Raw genomic sequence first — 24,904 nt, 5'->3', positions numbered from 1 at the left:
CTGATAAAGGTGTTTATTTAAATCAGCAGCTTAAGACTGGTAACAAAGGGTTTAAAGGATTTTTCTTTTGTTTCTGAGCACACGTAGACATTCAGTTCTGCGAGTTGCAGATGAACTGTTGCCATACCCAAGGAATTCCAAAGAATGCTATAACTGGACTGCAGCCGTGGAAAAACTGGTGTACCCTGATTTGAAAGAGCAAAATGTTACTAATAAACCAAAGACATGAGTCTGAATATGGAGTTACTGAGCCCTTAATTCACTTTGATTCCAGATGTGCTTTGCAAAAAGAGAGTAAAAAAGTGGATGAGGACGCTGTATTACACAGTCCTAAGGCTGTTTGGACTGCACGTAGCTTAAAGGAGACTGGATCATGCCATTGCAACCTTCTTCCCCGTCAGTGCATTAAAAAAGATAATTTAAGAGGAATCACATTTTGACCATGGTTTCATTTCCTGCACATATGGTTGAGTGAATGCAGAGATGAAAATCCCCCTCCTAGGAGGTACATTCTTTTATCTGTTTAAGGTAGATTTTTGACTTTATTTCACTGACTGTCTGGCACCAAGATTGAGTCAAGGTTATCTATTCACTTTAAATAAATAAAGAAGTATATACACTGACAGCTGATCTGAACCAAAATGTCAGCTACAATCTACAAAGATACCAGAGGAAGCAGGTTCCCCCAGTGGCTATATTAACAGAACTTGGTTCATATGAGAATTAGTACAAAATAATCAGCATAAAATATCTCATGAAGAGGGATTATCCCGTGATGCATAAAATAAAGAGTTATTCTGTCCTATCAAAAGCTCTCTTTAGCCTAAATTTGGCTCAGAGGGCTGAACACCTGTTGTTTGATATGCACAGATAAAGTAACTTTGTGTACATACTCAAAAGGTGTCTGCTAACATCAGCACAGCACATTATATAAGGTTTTCTGTCGTTCTCTTGGACAACTTGTAGTATCACATGATGAAGGTAATACATACTATAAGCATTTGGATTTTCTATTTAGGACAATGCCTGACACACTGTTTTGGACTGTCATTTTCATACCTAGATTATGCTTCATTTCTGAGAGTTCCTGTTGATGTAACCATTGAAGTTTTTCTATCTCAATCCTCAAACGCCGAATCTAGATGTTAAAAATTCAATAGTTAGTAATAATAAACAGGGTGCAGTCCATAATACATAATTATTATACAGAAAAACATGCTCAAAGCAAAGAGCCTGATCATCACTTACATCAAGGCTCCTCCATATTAACAGGAGGACAAGACCATAGTAAACCCTAAACCAAAGTCTGAAGTATTCTAAACATTTGTTTGCTAGATTTGCATACCATAAAAAGTACAGGATTGTTTGAAAACAAAAAGCACTTCTATTAAACTTGCTCCTGCTTCCTCTGAAATTAGTTAAGTCTCAAATTTCTCTGACTGGAATCAAAAACCTATTCCTCGGTTTTGTTTGCATTTACTAGTATGACATTTCATTTATTTTATTTTCTTTTTAACTAGATGAGGATTAGGAAAGCAAGTTTTTAATTCACTATGGATTGGGAATACAAATATAATTGCTCAAAATTCTGACTGCCTTATGTTGGTTAAAACACGTTTAACTCTGAGCTTTATTTGTTCACATTTGTACTTAGTTTACACTGCTTAATCTGCTTTTTCCAAGTTTAGAGATAACACTTAGAAGATACTATGTACTAAATTTGGAGACAATTAAAAGGAATATATAGCATTTCATAAAAAAGGCAAAAAGTATTAAAGTATTTTAAAAAACTATGGTCATAATCACATAACTGGAATAAGCTGCTGCACTAGAAGTAAATTAAAATCTTCTTCCTCTGGTGGACAAATACATGGTTTAAAAAAAGATACTTTCAAAAAATGACATAATTTCTGATTTTAAACAAGGTGACACAAAATTAAATCCTCAACAGAAGCTTTAAGGATCTGGGCTTGATGGCTTACTGCTTATCTTAGAGCCCATCCGATAGAGCCCATCTAATCGTTACTTCTAAAACAGCATAGAAATTAGTATCTCTAGACAGTCTCAATATATAATAATTTGTAGGTATAGTTATATGGTACTTTTATATATAAAAATACTATTTTGCAACTTTCAAAGTTAAAATACAAGCAGTATTTTTTTGTTCTATATTACACTAACCTCTGCTATTGTACTTCCAGTAGTATTTTTTGAAAGGTCATTATATATTTCAGTCATTGTTCCTTTAATGGCATCCATCATCTGAAAGACAAAAAAAAAAAAATTTCTTTGGTATATATTTTTAACAGATACCCACTTTCACTTCCTTTCAACCACTCTAATGTGAACTTATATTACTATCAACAGCGGCCCATATCTCTCTATATATTTATCTGGGTCTACTTTTAGAGGACTATTTAGAAGGTAGAACACAACACTTTTGATCAGGACTCTGATTTTTAAATGTCCTGAACTGGTGAACTGCTTGACCTCCTACTTTTCCAAGAATTGCCATTGATATAATTTGCAAACAAAAAAAAAAAAATACCATGAATTTGGGGAAGAAACTCAATGCAAAAAAATAAAAAAAGACATTTACTGACATTGCTGACCAGTGACAATCCCACCAAGGCTGTATGGTTGAATGAGAACACTGAAAGTTGACAGTCAAGATTAATTCTGGTGCTTTTAATGCCTGGGTACTCAACTTTATTTCCTTATACAGTATTCACGTTGATTTTTTAAATTTAAACATCTAAGAGAATATATAAAAAGCTAATGTCCCATGCCCCACTGTCACTATTATGATACAAGTATTACACCACATTTTCCCTTTGACAACTTAGCTTCTGTTCTAATACATGAATACACACTTACGACAAGTTACCATCTGATAAAGCTATACAGTGTTTTAAAACAAAAGTACATTTCTGTGTATGTATTACTGGACACAGATGAAGAAATATTAATGTTTACTGTAAATATGATGGTGAGAGGTATCTACAACTTCAGGAGAAAACAGAGAAAATGGTCTAAAACACAATGCAACATAAATAAGAAGCAGCAATGGAGGAGCTTGAGAAGGAAAGGTTCTAAAGTGTCTGAGCAGCTGAAGCCTATCATATACACACTCTGATTTGGAACGGCAGCATTCAGCCAGCTCCAAAAAGATGGTTCAGCACTCTCGTCAAAAATCTAGCTGTTCCTACCTAATAGAATGAATTTGAAACATATGACAACTGGAAAATAAAGCTATTTCAGAATCTGAAATGTCAAAAATGTTCGAAATAAAATTTCAAGAAAACCTTGCTCAAGAACTTACTTTGCTAGTGTATTTAGCAATATCTGCAGCCACATCAGCTGAAGCTGTTGCAATTGGCAAGTCTGTATTAACTGAGGAAGAAAGTGTACTTGCAGATCCAGAACTGGTAACCATAGAAATAGGTTGAGTACTTGTAACCAAGGTTATAGTGGATGTGGAAGTGCTCTGGGTGATCTCTTTTTGCTGCACAGCTAAGGAAAGAGAACATACAGCGGATCAATCACATAAACAATTATGAAAATAAATAGGCAAACTTCTAACTTTAATGTCTAACTTAAATGTGCGCACCTAACCTTTTCAAAGATTTATCTTATTTATACAATGGTGCCATTTAATCAATTAATTATACAGTGCCCAGCCACTGAACTTGTACATAATTGTAAGGCTTAAAGGTAATGAAGCAAATGCATCTTTGAAAATTACTATTATAGACTGGCCAATGTAAAAGTCTTCCTCGGGTCTGTATTCCTCCCGTTTTGGGACTTTTCCATCCCACTTCCTAGGAATTCACTTCCTAACCTCTCAGTTTGGAGAACTCCCAAATAATATCATATGTATGAGCTTAAGTTAGACTTTGACATTTTCATTTGCCATAATTTTGAAACATATTATTTAATTTATTTTCTTTTTGCTTTGAAGCAAGGTTTAGTGAGCCACTGTTGAAGAAAGCCTACTTTAGTAATACTTCCTGGTGTTATTCCCATTCTTTTGTTATTAATGCTACTAATTATTATTAGTGTTGCAACATGTTTAATATACATATATTCAGATCAACATTAGCCCTTGGTTGGCTGCAAAGCAACATTAGATTAACTCATTAAAGCAAAGAAGTTATTCATACTGTGAACTCAAACAGGATAAGAAAAGTTTTCTCATCTTTGGTCAGTATTTCAAATAATCTTAATCAGTGAGTAATTAAAAAGTAAGAGTACAAATCAAAATGCAAACACCCTCAGCTTTTCATCCCTAATAACTTATCTGCCTTAAATATTTTTAAAAAAATATATGTATTTTTAGGACAATAATTTTCAATCTGTTTTTAATGATTCATATTATAAAAGATGTCTTCATTGCCAATATACTCAAAACAGGAATTACTGAAATAAAAAAGTTACTCATATTTATCTCTACATACTATATTTTTGTTTACGCCAATTCAGTATATAAGAAATCTATAAATTTTATAGTTTTCATTTAATATATTTCTAGAATATAATATTTAAGATGGAACATTGCTATGATGCACTCAATAGCAAACATATCGATAAAACAAACTCATAGGCTGAACATTTAAAGTTCAGCCCATATTATTAAGCTCTTATATTAAAGTACGATTCTATTAAAAATAAGACTTCACCAAGTTTCACATTTGTTTTTCTCACTGAATCTTTCTGTATCAAATCTGTGCAGTCTACAAGTAGAAAGATACCGCTTCTTCAACACTTCTTAAGTGACAGTCACAAAAGCAGTTTGGGACCTGAGAAATGTGCCTCTGGTAAACATTTGTACATGACCCATTACCCAAACCTCTCTTCTGTATGAAATTACTGGCTTGCCAGCAATGTTAGCAGAATGGAGAATCTCTCTTCTTCAGGCACACCAGTAAACAGTTCCGTTTATTAACTTGAAATTACAAATGAAGCTAGATTTACATCAAGCTGCTGTTCTGTGAAGTGAAGCAACAGAAACATGGCTGATATTACCATGTGCCTACTACTAGCAAAAGCTCCGGCAAAGGGATGGTAAGAAAACAGTTGTGAAAACATTCTAAAATGCCACGGCTGTTTGGTCAGCAAACTAGCATCAAAGTCTTGTTAAGAGTTCAGCAACGGGGATTTCAAAGACAAATGTAGCCTAGGTAATTTCATTGTTGTCAAATTATACTCTATGAAAACCTGCAGATCAGCTTCTTGTCAGATAAAACTGGATCCAGTTTGTATATATTGAGGTGATAGTGGTCATCATGCAAGTGGAATAGTTAATGGTTTTATCATATAATGCAGAAAAATAATTCAGTTCACTCTCCCAAATCTATGATGGCTAAGAATGACAAAAATATTTATACAGATACACACACAAACTTTTTGTCATTAAAATAAATACACACCAGAAGGAGCAGGTATGGTGAGTAAGTTGTTGTATTTTAAAGTCAGTTATCAGAGCAGAACCACACTTTGAGATTTTGTTTATATGGAAGAACTCCTGGTTGGGCAGCCTTGGAGCACTGAGATCACTACTGGGGAATTATGGCATCACAGGCACATTGAGTTAGAAAGTGTATACCTTTAACTGCTTGTCTTGTCTGATATCTTGTCCCTTGAGAGGACTGAGGTTGCTGTGACTGAGACTGCTGGCTCTGCTGCTGTTGCTGCTGTCTCTGCACCTTCTGCATGTGCCATTTCTGAGACGATGTCTGAAATTTATTTGAAGAATTCCACACTACCCGCTGCACAGCAGGGGCAGTTTCCTTAGGCAGCAGAGGCCTCTGCTTTTTCACAGGGCTTCCAGTGGCTGCAGATGGAGCACTAACAGTAGAAGAAGCACTAGTAGTTGCTGTCACACCAGCTGGTGGAGTCTGGGCTGCAGAGCGGGTAAGTACTGGAGTTTCTGGCAGAGGCTGGGTGCTTGCACTGGAGGAAGGTGGAGTTTTACCTACAACTAAACAACCATAAAACGTAATGCCAGCTTTTCACCAACACATCCCTTTCATAATTTTCCATCTGATTTTTGGAAGAGCCATATGCACCTTCCAGTCTACTTTGAATTATTTTCCTCAAAAGGTAATTGATATTCTACAAGTAAACTCATTTCAGTCTAGTTGAAGTTGGTGGCAATTTAAAAGTGTCAGTCATTAAGGAAACCAAAACAAAAAGTACAAAACCCAGAAAAACCAGCCTGACCTCCTTCGGAAGATATATGAAAGGTTAGCATTTGTTAGGATGTTTCTGGGTTACCACTTACACCTGTCATCCCAATTTCTCAGGAGAAAAATACATTCAAAAGGCACAATGACTGAACAATAACTGAAGGAATAGCATACTAAAAACTTTCTGAACAAAGGTGAACTGGCACTGACAACCAAATATACAGTGTATTTAAGATATCTATGTTTACTCGAAAATCTTCCAGAGTTTATAGTTGATTGTTCCACATATCAGATCAATTTAGAAATTGGATGATTCTTCCAAAGCTGTGGCCAGGAAAAACATGTCTGAAAGAGAAGGCTGTTGCATTGACACATTTCTGGAAAGGGAGTGAAGACCTTCACATTTGCATGCATCAGATCTCTTTTCTGGACCAAGGCATTTTAGTATCTCATAGCCACAAGTAAAGGTAGAGGCCTTGGAGTCATGGACAGGACACAAATTATGTCTAGAATATATTCATATAGGTCTCTCTCTCTATATATATAAATATTTACATCCATTTTTTTATTTCACTCAGAATATTTATTATTCTTTTGCCTCTATATCAAAGTAAAATTTTAGGATCACTTATTATTTCAACCATCACTGGTTTAGGCGACTAGTAATATATGAATCAGTGATTCTGAAATTCATAAAGCTGCCTTGCTTCATAAATTTTTAAATAAATCTAGAATCAGTCAATATAGACTCCCCAAAATTACAATTCTGTTTTTAGTTTATAAGCCTATTTTCTTGATTATCTCGTAATAAAATTTTCCATTAAATTCTTGTTTTATGATTCAAAATTCAGAAGCATTAAGTTGTCTTCTAAAGTATTCTTAGTTAACTGATTGAAAACAGTTTTAAATAAAATGATTGAGCCAACACGCTATAAAATAGAGACAAGAAGAGAAAGTTATATGAAGAATAAAATACTTTTCAATCCAACCAATTTAAATCTGGTTTTCTATTTTGTTTTGTCAAAAGGCTAACATACAGAACAAGCTTAGCAAAAGCACTTTACTCATTAACTGAGATGGCTTTCCTCTTTTAGCAACACATAGAAACAAGGGACAATATCTCAGGGACAATACATGTAATTTAGCTGTTCTTTTGATTATTACTGAGAGCACTTACATTGATTTCAATGGGACCTTATGCAATTTGTATGTTTGATAAGTTCCAACTTCTTCTATACCTGCCATTTTGGGAGGGCTATGGAAATGTAAAGATTCAACTGAAAGTCATAAAAATTGCTGAATAAATTCTACATTTGTCACAGAACAAATATCACAGATATTCCTAGTTCTACACTGCTGAAAGGAAACTCAATGAAACATATTTTATTTAAACCAGAAACTATAACAGGGACTGAAAAATTTTTCATAGTCCCAAAGAATGAAAAATTATTCCTAGAATTGTTTTAGTACAGAAATTTTTACCTTAACGCAAAAATAAAGGTAACAACTCTGGCTTCGATAACAGTCCTACAGAACAGAAGAAAAAAAGGAAGGAAAGAATTTAATCCTACCATCTTGTTTAGGAGGAGGTTCTTTAGATTCTTTCTTGGTTTTCCTTCCTTCACGGCCACAATGATCATCTCCTAGATCGATGACAAGTTCACTCTCAGAATCAGAGTCCAGTCCTAGATGCACAGTTGGAGAGTCTGTTTCATCTTTACCTTTCAGTTTTTCTTTTGCAGGATGCTGTAAACTTTTTCCCTTTTCAGAAAATTCTTTTTCAGTGTCTGTAATTGCCTTCTCTTTGACCAGGTCATCTGTTTTCTCCACTTCTGGACTTGTGCTTTTAAGTTCCTCCTTGTCTTCATTCTGTGCTGCGGGCTTAGGTTTTTTTTTCAAGCTCAATGATTCTTTGTCACTTCTTGTACCTTCTTTGTCCTCTCCATCTTCTTGATCATTCTTTGATTTCTGATCCTCATCACTATATTCACTGTCACTGGTGTCAGATTTTTCAGAATCTTCAGAGTCACTGTGTTCTACTGCAGTATAAACAGCTTCAGATATTTCATTTATTCCTAATTGTGGGGAGGAAAATACATTCCATGCTGACATCAGACTGACTGACGTTATGAAAAAAAAAATACTCTGTATACTGAAACAAGGTGTATACATACCATTACATTAATTATCAGTCCTTAAGCTATAAACACTTCCCTTAGTGCCCTACCTTACAATACCAGAACATATAAGGATTACCTTCCATATATTCCAATTCATATTTTTATTTCATTCAATGGCCCTCCTTTGACTGCTTTTTTCCACTACCTGCAAGCTGCTTTGTTCAACTCATGACCCAATGCTGGCAATGCAAAGAGGAATTATTTTTATCCACAAGAAACCACCTTAAAATCAGTAACACTATTCACCTGATTAAAGTTACCTACATGCATGTTTGCAAAATCAATTTTAGACTGCGTAACTTTTGCAAGGAGAATCTCTAATTTTTTTAGTGTCTAGAACATCTTCAATTAAGCGCTAGACAACACTAAGGGTTCTAACAGCATTCAGCTCCTGCGTGACTAGATATACTAATTTGTGCAACGGATATAAGTTAGGTACAATTCCTGAATTTTTCAATTTACAAAGCAAATATTAAGACTTTAATTCTGTTATACTATCTACATCAGAATGGTACAAAAACAGATTAAAAGATGAAAGCTTTTGGACAAAATTTTGAAACATCATGTCTCACTGTATTTTAAATTAAGCTAGTTCAGTGCATTCTACTTGCCTCAAAGAGTTCAAATATCCTCTACTCTTGTTTTAATGCATAAAGTATTTAAGGTTTTACTATTGAAAAAACTTATTTTAAACTCCCAATTCAGAATTTCCTCAAGTATATCCTTCAGATGTCCACTATATTCTTGAGATATACTTACCAAGTTGTGCTTTACAACTCTCTATTGTCTTGTCAAGATTAAGCTGGAACCTACTACGTATCTGTCGTTTTGGTGAAATGAGTTGCACAGGAGTGGTTTGCTGTTGGACTGACTCACTCAACTCTTTCAGATCCATCTCAGCTTTGCTACGATCTAGAAAAAGGAACAAAGAAAAATATTTTACAACAAGAAAAGAGATCACTATCCAGATTAGACAAATTTTACTGAGTAACAATGCAGACAATCTGAAATATATTTCACTTCCTTTATAATTACAAGCTAAATAATAATTCTAAAATTACTTTACTACAAACAACGGATTCTTCCTCTCTGATACTACCTATTTCACATACAAAACACATGCATCAATTATGTGGATGTTTTCTCTGTCAATGTGAAATTAAGCAAGAAATCATCATTAAGGTCTGTAAGCTGTCCGATAGCACTTCTAGTAAGCTACTGCCGTTATTTACTACTAGTAGTAATACGTTCACAGAGAAAATTAAATAGGAATAAAAATCCTCACCATTTAAAAGGTAGGTCATGAGAACAGAAATAAAAATGTGGATTGTTACACTACACTAAATAGGTTAGTGAATTTAAGATAAAATAATAAATTTTTCAATGTATGTCAGCAAAACCTTCTCTTGAGTTCTCCTATACACAGTGAATTTTCACTCTGGAACATACAGATCTGTCTGCAAAGAGTACAGACTACAGCGCTAAAGCTAAAACTGTCTTAGCAACCAACTTTCACATTTTTGCTTCAATTTTTCAATTTCAGAGGTTATATTTCTGTAGCACAGTCCTATCTTTTACTCTTTGCCAACAGGGCTGATGCTCCATTAGTGCTAAGGGCACTAAACCAGTCTGGAGTTAGTTGCTTGTTTGGGTGAGCAGGAAGAAGACATGAAGAAGGGGGAAGGAATGGAGAGAAGAATTAGGTTTGGCCAGTTTAGCTGCTTGAACTGGCTCATGGTAGGATCAAAAGAGCCAATGTCATATACTGGAAAAGGACAGAGGCCTTGGAGAAGACAAAAGGCAACACTGGCACAATGTGCATTTGTGCTTCATTTAGAGTTTCATTCCACAGCAGTTAAAGATGTCACAGTATTGGCGTATTTTACTTAAAAAACAAAACAACACCAAAAAAACAAACAACGTATATTTTCAAGATGTTTTTTGTGATGCACAACTCAAAGGAAAGTGAAATAAATACAAAGGGCTGAAACAATGATTCCTCTGACTGGACATTCTTTACAAGTTTGAACTTAGTATCAAGGCACATTCCACACAACATTTACGAGCCATAGTACATAATGACTCAACTTAGCAGTACAGTTGTCTCAGTCACACTTGGCCATTCTATCTCCTACCTGGCTGCAAACAGAATCTATATTACAGATAGAGCAGGTACAGAAGGAACCATTCAAGTATTCATGCAGTATTTGTTTACTGCTAAAACAGGAGCTCCTCTAGAGAGAGGCAGCAACTTGTGTGGTGCAATCCCACAAGGCAAATATACAGGCTATAATTTGGATCATCCTGGCTTGTAGTATATACGAATTATAACACAGACAAATTCAGTCTAAATAACATTTAACCCTCCTTTCTAGTCCCAGCGAAATGGTCATCAAAGTAATACTGAATTTCACACTCTTCATGTCACATATACATTCTGAAAGAGACTAAACATAATACAAACTCCATCACTTTCAGTGCAGTGTAAATTTTGAAAATAAAAATGAAGGTATTAAGTCACTTAAGTACTTTTGAAAAATTTGTTCCTTGTACTGGAAATGTTTACTAAGTTAGGTTTCTTCTTCCTGTGCTAACTATGTCACCCAATCCACACTAATTCCACAGCAGTAATGGTTATATCACCTTTTGTACAGAATTTGATTCAAGGCCTTCATAGCCTTAGTTAACTACATGGCAGGATACAAACAGAATAAAAAAAATGGAAAATGGAGGAAGATTAAGACAAGACACTATAATACCTCCTCAAGGAACCTGTCTTGCAATCCAAATTTCTGTCTCTAACCTACAAGAAAGTCTCACTGATCTGGATTTCCAATCTGCCTCATTAATGTCAAAGTATTAGTAAAAAGAAAACAGAGCCAAAGGGCAGACAAGCCCATTGTGGAGAAATCTTCAAGTTCTGATGACCAAAGTCTTTACTTTTTCTCATTACCGATCTGAAAATTTTCACTGCTTACTTGTTAAACTTCTTCTTCTATCTTTTCTGCCTCTGTTACACAATGACAGGTGCTATACTATCAGGAGGATGTATTTTTTCCAAGCAATCTGTGTATATCTTGGTCATTCACACCTCCAGTTTTCAATTTATCCACCCTGCCAGTAACAACAGATGGCTCATTTCCATTATTTTTCCTTATTGCTGAATTGGAGGACGATCATTGAGTCCTCCTAGTACTCTGCTCAAGGTATGTAAGTATCTTTGGTTTTTGGACTTTCACTTTTGTTTTTTCAGAGAGAAAACCCATTCACATTATGTATGACAATGAGACACAATAATGATCAATCTATGTCTGGCACAGCTGACACTATTAAATGAAGAAGGGTTGCCATTTTCATTTCTATCACTAAAGTGTATATTTAGCAAAGGAAACTTCCCTAAAGTTGAAAAAATAACTGGATATTCTACTTGAAAGCATACTAGGTGTTCTTTTATGTATTGCTCATGGATCATAACATCGGATTTTCCAATACACACTATTTATTCAAAATATTCTATGCTCCAGCTGCTGTCTCCCATCTCTGGCTCAAACAACTGCAGCACTACATATTTCTTAACATTTTTCCAAATGCATTGTCACCTCAGATAAGATGACAAACAGCTGCAGTGCATCAGAAGAAACTAATTCTATGGTTATGTCCACACAGATAGATTAACACACTGAAAAATGAAAATGAAAATGAGCTTGTATCCAGAATCAGAATATCTGTAACTCATGGAAAACATGAATTCAGCATTTGAGCCTAAGCCTTCCTTAAGTATTTGGCTAATACCAAGTGGCAGAATCCTGTTTCTCCATGTAATATCATGTGGAGGTAAAAAGTAGCCAGAACTGAATCAGAATACTCACAGGAACAAAGCATGGCTGAGGAAACTTTTACATCCGTTTGGCTTTCAAAACTATTTTACCAACTTAGTACTTACCTACTCCATCTTTCAAAATTCCACAATCCCAAAATTTACTTCTAGGGAGTTTCAAGACATCTGCTAATTCCTTTCATCCATCTATCTCCCTAGAGAGGGATGGTCAGTGAGAAGGTTATATGAAGGCAGGAAGAGAGAAGAAGCCCTAGTAAATCCTAAATCCTAAAGGCCACAAGAAAACCTTGCCAGCAATTCACTTGAGCGACTGAGGGGTGAGGAACAGCAATGTTCATGTAAATTACAACCTGTAGAAACTTACTTATTGTTTAGAAACATTCATTTGTACAGTTCAGCTAGAAAAAAATCATCCTTTAACTACTTACTCTTATCAACATGAAGAAACAATAACAGGAACTCTCATTTATAAAACAAAAAAAGAACACAGTATTTGATGAAACAATAATTACACAGGTACCTCATTTAAAGCCCTTGGTTCATTTAAAGCCACATACGAGCAAGTTTGTTCAGATTATGTTGCATTGACGGCACTGTGATTTATTCAGCTATAACAGTATGAGGTTTTCAAAGGTCAAGACTAACCAAGATTAAGATTCAGAATGCTTCCTGGAGTGGAAGTTCTTTCTTGCTTAGCAGAAATTGGTGTTGATGCTTGAGGAGAGAAAGGTTTGGGGCTGCCTGACAAGCTCCCTGCTTGACCCGTTCTTGTTGGTGCTGGAGAAGCTGAAAAAGTACAAAATTAATAAACACAGATTTAAAAATAATCACAATAAAGCCATATTCACTGGGACAAAACAGATTTTAAATCTACAGGAGCAGGGAAAGGATTTTTGTTTAATAATTTCAACACTGTGTTATACCTTCATTGTAAGTTGCAACTATCCCTTTCATTTTAGTTTAAGAACAAAAGAAATTGTAAGGAAAATAATTTTATTGCAGCTACATAGTTGGGCAAAATGTGTGCTTACCCTCAAAACCACTCTGTCCGCAGTGACAGAAAGTTTCTGGCTTTCAAGATTTGGTTATTTTAGATGTTAACAGATTCTGACACTCTGAATTGCTACCTATTTTAATTCATGTACGTAAGTAAACATAGAAAATCCCACCTACCCCATTTTCTAGCTACATTAACAGAGAATTAAAAGTACAAATCATAGTAAGTTTATTCAGTATAGCTGGAGACCAGTGACCAAATGTCTGTGATAAGGTAACAGAATATTCTAATTTATACCGAGTTTAAGCAAAATCCTATGCTCTGAGCCTTTAAAATCCCCATGAAATAATGTTTCAGAAACAAACTTCTGGAAACAGCCAGTCTAGAAAGGAAAGCGTCTGCAGACCATTACCTAAAAAAAAGGACTAATTTTTGTCAGCAAGAGACTAATTTCTGTCTGTTAAATCTCTGCTTAATGCTCTGGAAATGTCACCGTAAACTCACTACTGGACATATTTTCCTTCCCCAGTACATCCATGATTGTCTATATATTTTCAGATTCCTAAATGGTAGCAATATCTGCTGTTTCAGTAACTGTTACCAAGTTATTTTCTATGTATCACTCAAAATACACAACAGAGGCATCCAAATAAAAACATTCTTGTCTAAGGATAGTGCAGTCATACTACTTGAGTTATTTTTCACAGCAAACAAGTAATTTCAGTTACATTTTAATAGAAACACACAGATTCCAGTAATAGGACAGCTATGTTTATACATAAAGTAAGTATTACAAAAGTTAGCATTTGTAACAATATACAGGTAGAAATGCCAGGTGGGAAACTGAATATTCTAGTTTAACTGCTAAGTCCAATCCAGCATTTCTATGCACTAGGATAGAGGATAATAAGGCCTGAGGAAAAGTTAGAAAAATTCCCCAGAATTGCTATGATAATCAAGAATCCAGAGTAATAGGATAACATCTGTCGTCATCTTTTATCTGACAAAATAGCTTTAATATGACTTTCCATGATTATCTCCATCTCCACTACTATAAAGAAATAATAATGTGGTATAATAAAAGCTCCATATTTTAAGATACAAAACAGTACCTGTTAGCTACACCTTATGTATAAAAGCAGTACATACATATATACATGACAATTTAAGTATAAAATGAATTATTCCTTTTGACATGTTACTCTACTGAAAAATCCAAGTATTTTCATATATTTAAATTCATACAGTTACTTTGTCATCACTTTCTTAAGATGGACAGGATCATATCACAAGACACTTCTGTACCCAGTGGTAGTTTTGCAGCTCAGCCTTTATTGGCTAGAATGCATAAGATTATAATAAATAAATGGCATATTATCTAAAAACTGCAATGGAACATATTTAGTTTTCTACACAGACATCTTTTCAGCAAACCCAAAGTTTCAAAACACTCACATTAATTAATGTACTACATAATTTTTTTCACATAGCAATGAACTTTGTGGATGAAAAAAACTAAGATAAAGTGCCTGAGTGCCACAAAATTAGCTAGCATTTGACTACATTATAAGTCTAAGAAATCCAAATTCTGTATTCTACACTCCTTTTTTTCTTTACCCACTCTCCCTATGGAACTGTGGTTTTATCATATTTTAGCTACTTAGTTGGGAACACTATAAATTAAGCTCATTTTAAATAGAATACCTCCTAATCATGACAATTCTAACTCTTTCTGTATTTAACTTCCACTCTCCATTCATTCTGATAGCTACAACTACTTCCTGCTATTTAAACTGAAGGGGTTTGGTCACTGTTCAAGATTATTCCTTCTCAATGTGACAGAAAGGACTATTATTTCTTATCTGTGATATTGAAAATTAAACCCATCTTTTTTTCTAAAATTTCTTCATAAAACAAGTCATAGTACAGTCTGTCTTTAAAAAGTACATGGAATAAAACTAGTGCCTTAAGCAAATGCAAAGTCCTGTACCCCCTTTTTTTTTTTACCTGTATTTTTCTCAATAAAATCCATGGATTCTTCACTGGCACTAAAATGACTGGAAGTTGCTTTTTTCTCTGCGTCCTGTTCAACATCAGATCCAGTGTGAACTGATGAGTTTGTACTCATTGGTGACCGTGGCATATCTGTCAATGAAATCCTACGACCAGTACTACCGCTCAGCATAGACTTGCTCATTAGAATCTTGGGCGATGCTGTCATATCAAAGTTCAGTTTGATTTTCTCTTGTTTGTCTGTCTTTGCAGTTCCAGCAGTTGGGTTTGCAGGGTCTAATAACATTTGGTATTGATTGTTGGGAGTATATGGTGTCCGGAAAGGTGCGTAATTAAATACTCCAAATTTTCTACGAATGTTATCAACATAAACTTCCATTTCTTGCATTGCACTATTGAAGATGCTTTTAGTCTTTTTCACAGAAAAAGGAATTTCTTTAGACATGAGGTAGCAATTATTTATTGGAACCCAGGCCCTATATATAAAACAGAAAAAGATAATATAACTACGTTTCACACTGTGGATTGACATTGGCAACTTTTGTGCACATACTGATTTATTTCAGCCTAATCATAAAGATATGAACACCTCAGACCATGTCAAAGAACCATCTCTACCTTCTTCTTTTAATAGTTCAGTGCTTAGTTTTGTTAAGTAAGTAAATTGTATGTCTTAGATTATCACTAGCTTATTTTACTCTACCCAAGTAACATATAAGATGTGAATAGACACTGGTCAAATAAGACAAAATATTCCTAATCAGAATAGTCTATGTAACTGTAAGACAACCATTGCTAAATAGTTTTTCCATCTGTCATAGTTAGCAGAAAAACATAAAAAGCAGGTCAGGAAAAAAAAGGCTTCACAAGCACATTCTTAAAAACATTTTACACCCCATGTCAGGGTGATCAAACTCCTCAATGCCCAGAAAAGTTCTACGAACAAGTATTGGGTAGACTATATTTATCATTAAATGACACAGACTCTAAAAGCATGCCTTCCAAGATTCTAAAATACCAGGAACTTTAACGTACTTATTTCATGGCGCTATAGTTTTTGGATTTTTTTACAGTACATGTTTTTATAACTGTATAGATTTATATTTTCAGTTCATGACAAATCAACTTGTATTCATCATGGCTTTCCCCATCTAAAGCACAGAAAACTTAACTCCTTTCAGAGCAAAACTGGCATTTTCAACATGGATTATATTTTCTGTATTTTTTAAATCTACAGTTGTGTGTTTATTCCCATAGTGTTTAGACAATATAAACAACTTCATTGACCTCTTCTACCTTTAAGAACCACAGCATAAAACCAGACACAGGAATTAACTTGCATACTCACTGAGATTATATATGTACTAATCTTACAAACACATGAATTACATGCTACAGACTTCATGTAAGAAACTAAAACTATATAATACTGTAGCATGTACAGTTTACTAGGGTTAAGGTTCAAAAGACAAGATCCAAAAACTCTAAGAGCACAAAATTACAACAAGAATTTTGTAAGTACAGCCAAAGACATTCTTTGGTTAAATTCCCACCTGTCGTGTTGGCCAAAGAAACGGGCATCAACTTGCCCATCTTTATCCCTCAGTGCTTTAGCAGGCCAGAATGGAAAGCCTTTGAGTTTAGCCCAGACCAAAGGGTGGGGATTGCTCTAGAGGAAGAGGTAAAATACACAGTAAGAAAATACAAGCAGTATTACCTTCAAATCTGATAAACACTTTTTTTTAATTGTATGTATTACTTAGATTCAATAAAGATCCAGCATGCACAAGGCACTTGCCAAATACAAAATTCCATTTTACCATATACTTGATACATACAGAATAAATCCTGAGATGACAAAATAATAAAATTATAAAAAAACCCCAAACATAAAACCATAAGTATCTCAATTAAACACATCGTAATTGCACTCTGTTATTTATTTATTTTTTATTAGTCCCCTCCAAATATGTAGCATAACATAAGTTAGGGCAGGGTAAATCTTTCAAACTCTCTAATTTTCACTTAAGTCCAAGAGAAAACTTGATGGAATATACACTTCTACTTAAGAATCTTAAGTAGTCTTCTCAAGTTTCGTGCAGTATTAAAGAAAAACAGAAAAGAGACAACCTATTAATAGGTTGTGAAAGAAAAATCAAGTCTAAATTCTTAGATCCATACCTGCAGAAAGAGACATTCACATTTCAGAAATCTTACCCCGAGTGCAAGTACCACATGCAAGCACAGATGACCCAGGAGCAGATATCTTATATTTGAGGATAGAGAACTTGCAATCTGGTTGCTGACACTCTTTACAGTTATTTCTGACTGAACCAATCTGTTTGTGAAAAGATGCAATCTTACAGCTAAACATCTTGAGATGATCTGACTCCACAAAGAGCATGATGCACAAGAACAAGCTACATGGAAAACTACCGCAGCTTTCCTTGAGTCAGTAACCACCATAGGTTTAAAACAATGGGGAGGTAACAAGCAACAAAGGAGAACTGCTAGTTTAATGTATTAACTAGAATACCATAATTCTTAACTTACACAAGGCTCACAAAACCAATTTTCTCGTTTTTGGCAAGCAGCTAAATAACATTCCGGACATACTTCAATTTCATTCATCTGAAAAGAAAAAGCAAACAGTTATTGGAGAGCTTCAACAGAGTCCGAAGTGTGATCAGTATTATTATGTTAGCCTGTCTAGTTAGCTAGCATCAATTTTCCACAAATTTGTGGTCATAAATAGGCATTTCCCAGGTGGTCAAGAAGGCCAATAGCATCCTGGCTTCTATCAGAAATAGTGTGGCCAGCAGGACTAGGGAAGCGATCGTTCCCCTGTACTCAGCACTGGTGAGGCTGCACCTCCAATACCGTGTTCAGTTTTGGGTCCCTCACTATAAGAAAGACATTGAGGTGCTAGAGCATGTCCAAAGAAGAGCAACAAAGCTGGTGAAGGGTCTAGAGAACAAGTTTTATGAGGAGCGGCTGAGGGAACTGGGGTTGTTCAGTCTGCAGAAAAGCAGTCTCAGGGGAGAACTTATTGCTCTCTACAACCACCTGAAAGGAGGCTGTAGCGAGGTGGGGGTTGGTCTCTTCTATCAAGTAACAAGTGATAGAATAAGAGGAAATGGCCTCAAGTTGTGCCAGGGGAGGTTTAGATTGGATATGAGGAAAAATTTCTTCACCAAAAGGGTTGTCAAGCGTTGGAGCAGGCTGCCCAGGGAAGTGGTTTGTTTAGTCACCGTCCCTGGAGGTATTTAAAAGACGTGTAGATGCAGCACTTAGGGACATGGTTTAGTGGTGGACTTGGCAGTGTTAGGTTTACAGTCGGACTCAATGATCTTAAAGGTCCTTTCCAATCTAAATGATTCTATGATTTACTTGCTGTGAAACGAACACTGTTTTGACAGACACCCATCTTTTTCTACCCCTGTAACGTATGCATTCCAGTTAATAAATTAGTCACATTTTTACATCCCTCTTCAGATTGTATGCTACTGTTGCTTACTCCAGTCAAAAAAATACATCCTTTGTTTAATGTTGTTTTTATTCCAGTGATAAAGAATTATTTATCATAATTTATTCCAGTGGCAAAAATATAATCTCAGTTGGGCATTTAATTTCATAATTTACACAGAACCAAAAATAAAGTATTTTACTCCTTATGCTCATATTATATAAACTAGTTAAGGTATCAGGCTCAGGTCATACATATATTTTGTTCTATTAGGAACTGACAAATTCTCAGAATTTATGTGAATCATGGATATTGCTGTGTGAACCTGGGGATGGAGAAAGCACTTCCATAAATATACGGGGTCAGATCATCAGATAATTTATAAAAAATGAAATATTGCTCAAATATATTACATTTAGAATAGCAAGTTTTTGTAATACTAAACATTATGGATTGCCACTGAAATAAAAACAGTGCAAAAGCTAAGAATGCATGCATTTTTGCATTTATTCAGAGGAATTTCTTATTGTTACAGCAAAAGAACCACCAAAAAAATGCATCTATGAATCAGAAGGTGTGGAACTCTTTTTCCAACTCCAAATATTCATTTAGGCAATAGGTGTCTTTGTGCAGAATCCATATGTCCACTTTTTTTTCTTCTCTTCCCTCCCCACACTTCAAATCTCTAACTATAAATAGTGAATATCCTGATAGAAGACACATTAGCAATGCCCTTGCCAAAAATCGTTTTGTAGGCCATGGATATGCATATTTAAACATAAGAAAGCCTACAAAAATTATGGTTATGCAATACAAACATTAGAAAACACATATTATTTCATTCACGAGTACATGAAATGGAACACTTTAAAAATACAGAACAATCTGGGGCACTCATACCTCATGCTCACAGATTTTGATGATGACTTTTGCTGTTTGTGTCAATTTGTGATTTCCTGAGGAAACAATAAAATGCTTTAACCAAGAAAACTGTCATGCTAGAATTATAAAATCAACCGGTTTTAGATTTAAAAGTTAACATTAAAGACAAAAGAGAACATCTAAAGAGATGATGTAAAACATGTATGTATAAACTATAAGCTTGCAAAAGCAGAAGGTAGGCACTTTTCTTCTCAACATAACATCGTAACAATCTTTAAATGTTCCTTTTTGAAGCCTATTCCAGCCTGCCCACCACTGATAACGACTCTTTCAGTGAGGGACACACTGTATGATCTCCTCTTTTAGGTCTCCTATAAAGTGCTGCACAATGCAAAACACTAAAGCAACTTGGGGGTTGGAACCAGATGATCTTTAAGGTCCCTTACAACACAAACCATTCTATGATTCTAACTTATTTGAATTTTTTTTTAGGTGGAATGAGCAAATGACAGCATGGGCTGTATTTGGTCCTACAGTTTTATGTGTGCCAGTTGCTACAAAGAAAAATAATCTGTTGTGTTTAGGCACTGCAATCATTAACAGGAAGATACTTTCAGCATTTGCCAACTAGAAGAGTCTACAACTTGCTCTATGACTTCAACTATTTCAGAGTTTCATATCTGAGGACATAAGTACATATTAATACTTACCCCCATTGTAAATAATGCAGTTGTGCAAAATCCATTTGGCATCAGCCAAAAATGCTTCAGTGCAACCGTACATTTTCCTTTTAACATTCTGTAAAGAAAAAATTAAGAATGTATCAGGAAACAGAAATGAGTAAAAAGTGACAGATTCTTCCTGAACATTGTTTCCTATCAGTCATACAATTAATAAAATTGACTACTTATTTACTGTAAGACTTATAATTCTAAATACTTAAGAATCTGTCAAATTCAGGGTGTCTTTTGACTGCCCTGAAAATGTATGAACTGCCTAAATTAACTCTAAATAATGAATTATTTAGACCAGATTTCCAAAAAAATTGTTAATTTCCTGAAACAGTGTTCCACTTGACGTCTCTGCAGAAAACTGAGTCCTTCATTTATTCTACTGATATATTATTGCTCCACAGCATTTTTATTTTTTAATTTTTACAAGACTCAGAAAAAATTATTGGGCATAGTACATAAGACAGTATGTTTGATATTCCAGTCTACCCCCTGGGTAAAGTAATTCAATTAGATAAAATCTGTCACATGGTTTTGTTACACTTTTATACCATAAAGACATCGACCTCCACTGTAAGGACATGGAGAATGAAAACCTGTTGCGTCTTCACCAGGTCCTAGCAAAACAAAGCTCTGCAATGTTTCACTCTTCATAAGCAGTAGAGAATAGAGAACTTCTTCATGATTTGAAACTTTTAAATTATTATTAAACTGAAAATTAAATTCCCATTATCCACCTCTTGACTTTCTTTTTTCTTTTACACCTCAGGTGCAGTGGGGATTATATTTTACTGATCATTCAACAAGTACTGAGTCTGGAATGACCCCTGGATATACACTCAAACAGTCCCAAATTATTGGACCAGTAATCCATTAATAGCTAACAAACATGATGATAAAATGCAAACTCTGGTTAATAAAGTCTCCCCACAGTATCCTTCCTGGAATTAGATGAATTTATACAGGAGGAAGTCATCAGTGTAAGCTTATCTTCTTCATACTGTTTTTCCTGAACATTTGTTGCTGGTTCAGACAAAATAGTGGACTTGTTCAGTTGGCATGTGATCGTTTTTAAGCTGTAACTGAACTGGCATTTATAATAACAAAACAAAACAAAACAAACAAAAAAAAAAGGCATCAAAATTATTTTCAAGCAACCTCTCTCCCCCTCCCATCAAACACTCCAGAAATCTTACTGATAGCAACCAAACTCAAGGAACCTTCCTCTCTTAGCTTCATACAAACCTTCTCTAATGTACAAAGGTCCATTGGATGAAAGATATATTCTGCATAATCTGGGTGTTGATCCAGTGAAACTGGCTTTTGAAATGGCTCTGTCTGTTAGGAAAAAAAAAAAAAGAAAAAAAATCACACTGCTTATTAATACTGAACAGTTTCATCAATGACACAATACTCACATTTTCTAATAGTACTTGCAACTGTGATGTCATTGAAAATTCTTTAAAGGTAATTATAAAATTTTGTGAAGTAATAAAGTATTGGCAGAACAAGAGGAACAAAAAGGTCTCATTTAACTTATTTTTCAAATGCTGGAAGTAATGAATTGCAGAAGTTAGGGGGTTTGTAAAAGGTACTGTTATTACTTACAGTAGGGTTTTTTGTGGGGAGTATCAGATGAGGTTCAACACATAGTTTTTAGCAGTATAAAGACACTAAATTTCTGATTCACTAGACTCACAAATACTTCTTTTACAGACTCTCGTTAGACTCTTAACTTTCAAAACAATGGTGGCTTGGTAATTCAAACACCTTCAAACTTTTATCAGTGGGACTCTACATTGTATCTGCTAATGTGGAGGAACTGAAATTCTTGGAACACAACCAATTAAAGTCCTCAGGAACCAAAACAACAGGTTATTAGTAAAAATGCCTAAAGAGCAAAATATCTCAATAGCATTCATTAGCTTTCTAACCACATTTTCAAAACACTTTGTGAATTCAATATAAACAAACACTGACACTGCTACTGAAAAGCAGCACTTAAAGCTTCTAATGGCTTCATCTAATAGGACAGTATTTACCACCCCAGAGTAAAAGGATTCCAAGAGCCAAAATCTGTCAGTATTTAAGAGTAATCTTCCCAGAAATTGCCATGATCGTTCTGCTAAAATACTTATCATAGAGAGATCAGAGTTCCATGATTCTGCACATCTGGTTTTCCCAACATATTTCAGTACAACACTGCAGGCACAGGGACACCCCCCCTGCTCCTCTAACTTACGTAAGAGAACAAGAAGGCAGCACGAGTTAAGACAACCCTTGCTAATTCATCACATTGTATTTTGATTTACTGTTATCTTCACACATGTGAAAACTAGGCAAAGCTTGCATGATGAAGAACAAGTGACCAGAATTGTTGAAACTTAGAAGAAAGAATGAGTGACTGGAACAGCTGAAACTTTGTGGCATGGTGATTTTGAGAAGTCAGTCTAAGACAGACACACAGAGATAGGTACAAGTTGGAGGAAAACCAATTCTACCTCCATGATAAAAATTCATAGAACAGCAGCCTCATATGGCATAAAATTTAATGCCACAGGTCTTCACCACATGGAGGAAAATTTCTGCAACATTTTAGAAGTATATGATACAAACAACTTTTGTGGTAAGAACAATTTCTACTAACAGGTAGAAGATAGGTTTTCAACAGGTATAAACAATAATATAAGAGTCTCTGTGCCTAGGGTTCCTGCCCATATAACTATACTAGTAAGAGATCATGTCTCCTCATTCCCCTTGTATCTCAGAGCCAGCACTGTCCACTTTCAGAGAGTGAGAAACTACCACGTCCCACTGGAAAGCCACATTGTATTTTCACTACACCCACTGAAACTACATCCAGAAGTTACATCCAGAAACTACATTTTAAATGCACTCCGCAACAGTCTATACAGCCTAAACTAATCTGTCTGTACTAGACAGGTGGTAGACAGCACAGAAGTGGTCACATACAATCTGACAAAATAAACAAGGTTCATAATCCACAAAAGGAAGCAAACCCCAGGATTATGACAAACATGAAAAAAAAAAAATCTTCCTTACCCCTGGCTGTTTCATTTTCTGTAGTGCAAACTTCAGTAAATATGATAGCTGTTCAATGGTGAGCATTGTCATAGCTTTACTCTGTGTTTCTATGCATTCTGCGACTGTGATTTTCTAAAAGTTAAGATTAAAAAAATATTTCGTCAGCAAACATTTCTAGGCAAATTCTTCTCTACTGAAACATTCTAGCATTCAAATGGAAGATAATAACTATCTTATAAGAAACAAAAAAATTCTGATGATGCAGTATATAAGTACTTCAGGTGCTTGTTTTACTTGTTTTTTGTTCTGGGTATGTTAATTAAAAAAAACAAAGGGAAAAAAAAAACAGGGGGAAATACCAGAAAATTCTCCATCGTTTTCGAGATCACGCAAAGTGAATGTGTGAATACATAAAATTCCCAAATACAATGCAGGTTCACAGCAATATGAACGAGTGAGGTCACCTGGGCTCTAATATAATATGTGATCAAAGAAAAACATGCGATTAACCCATTTGCTTTCATTAAAGATACTTCAATGCTAAGTATTCTATCCCCAGGAATCACTGGAGAGGAATGATTAAATTCTTCCTCAGCCCTGCAGAAAAAAAAAAAAAGTAATAAAATAATCACTTGTTTATGTAGGCCCTTACAGTACAATTTTTTTCTGCACTGCTGCAGAGCTGATCAGCCCACTAGAAGAAGCACAAGTTAAACTAGTCAAAACTGCAGAATGTTTTCAGAATTAGAGGTGCCTGATGAAGAGATCAGTCTTTGCAATGGTGCCTTCTTTAGAGATGGAAACAAAGGAAGTTGAAGACTTGTGGTAAGAAGGCAAACACCATGCAGGTACACACACAGAAAAAGTGGTGACACAGCAATGAATGCCTCCTCTTCTGTAAAAATTTTTCTGGTACCTTTCCCAAGAGGCAATATAGAAATAAATGAGAAACATTTCAGAATGCAAAATATCTCTGCTTATATCTCACAAACAAGAAAGAAATCCACTCCTTATATCAAACTAACCTCACATTCTGGGCAAAACCAATCCCCCTCTGGTTCCGCTGTCAGTTTCAGACACTTAGCATGATATACCCGAGGACAGAGTTCACAGCAGAGGACTTGGCCTTCCCGATGACAAACCCAGCAATAGAAATCATTCCGTCCATCCTGTGGTACAACATCAACAGGGTCTGTGGTGAGTGGCTGCTTCATATAGTAAAACGGACCATGTCTTAGTTCTGACTGAAATGTAGGCAAGAAAAACAGGTTTGGTTTCAAAACAAATTTGCATTTTTTCAAATAATAATATTCATAATATATAAGCAAACAGCAGTTTACAGAGTTTGATTAACATTCATGCAAGCTCATCTTACTAATTGCACAAAATCATTCATAAAGGAGTTTACTTCTTATTCAGATGTCCAATACCAGTTTGAACTCAAGATTGAAAATAAATTTTTGTGGCAAGTGAGGGCATTGAGTGCAAGACATGCAATCCAACAAAAGTAAGTAAACATTTTTATCTTCAAGAAAGAAGTATTGCTATAGAAGGTATTAGGTCC

The 24,904-nt window shown here is 35.1% G+C and overlaps 1 protein-coding gene across 9 annotated transcripts in view; it reads right to left on the bottom strand.

Annotated features, from left to right (window-relative positions):
- The window catches only part of ZMYND8 (zinc finger, MYND-type containing 8), a 61,377-nt gene that overhangs the window by 7,467 nt on the left and 29,006 nt on the right, over positions 1-24,904 (bottom strand). For 8 of the 9 annotated variants that reach the window (XR_774493.1, XR_774496.1, XR_774495.1 and 5 more), the window contains exons 4-18: positions 24,366-24,584; positions 23,359-23,472; positions 21,541-21,633; positions 20,275-20,362; positions 19,583-19,638; positions 17,770-17,847; positions 16,770-16,885; positions 15,211-15,692; positions 12,852-12,992; positions 9,128-9,280; positions 7,760-8,263; positions 5,606-5,980; positions 3,323-3,513; positions 2,182-2,262; positions 1,060-1,138 (exon numbers count right to left, since the gene is read on the bottom strand). Coding sequence is in view for 5 of the 9 variants with exons in the window: in XM_010569681.1 (XP_010567983.1) it covers positions 1,060-1,138; positions 2,182-2,262; positions 3,323-3,513; positions 5,606-5,980; positions 7,760-8,263; positions 9,128-9,280; positions 12,852-12,992; positions 15,211-15,692; positions 16,770-16,885; positions 17,770-17,847; positions 19,583-19,638; positions 20,275-20,362; positions 21,541-21,633; positions 23,359-23,472; positions 24,366-24,584 (2,770 nt within the window). In the remaining 4 variants the exon portion in view is untranslated. The remainder of the gene's footprint in view (positions 1-1,059; positions 1,139-2,181; positions 2,263-3,322; positions 3,514-5,605; positions 5,981-7,759; positions 8,264-9,127; positions 9,281-12,851; positions 12,993-15,210; positions 15,693-16,769; positions 16,886-17,769; positions 17,848-19,582; positions 19,639-20,274; positions 20,363-21,540; positions 21,634-23,358; positions 23,473-24,365; positions 24,585-24,904) is intronic. The other variant, XM_010569682.1, reaches the window with a different exon arrangement.

The sequence above is a fragment of the Haliaeetus leucocephalus genome, unplaced genomic scaffold (assembly GCF_000737465.1).
Source record: "Haliaeetus leucocephalus isolate CR32 unplaced genomic scaffold, Haliaeetus_leucocephalus-4.0 Scaffold273, whole genome shotgun sequence".
NCBI classification, from domain to species: domain Eukaryota; kingdom Metazoa; phylum Chordata; class Aves; order Accipitriformes; family Accipitridae; genus Haliaeetus; species Haliaeetus leucocephalus.
The sequence above is the reverse complement of the archived record's forward strand: the minus strand, read 5'-3'. Positions and strand labels throughout refer to the sequence as shown.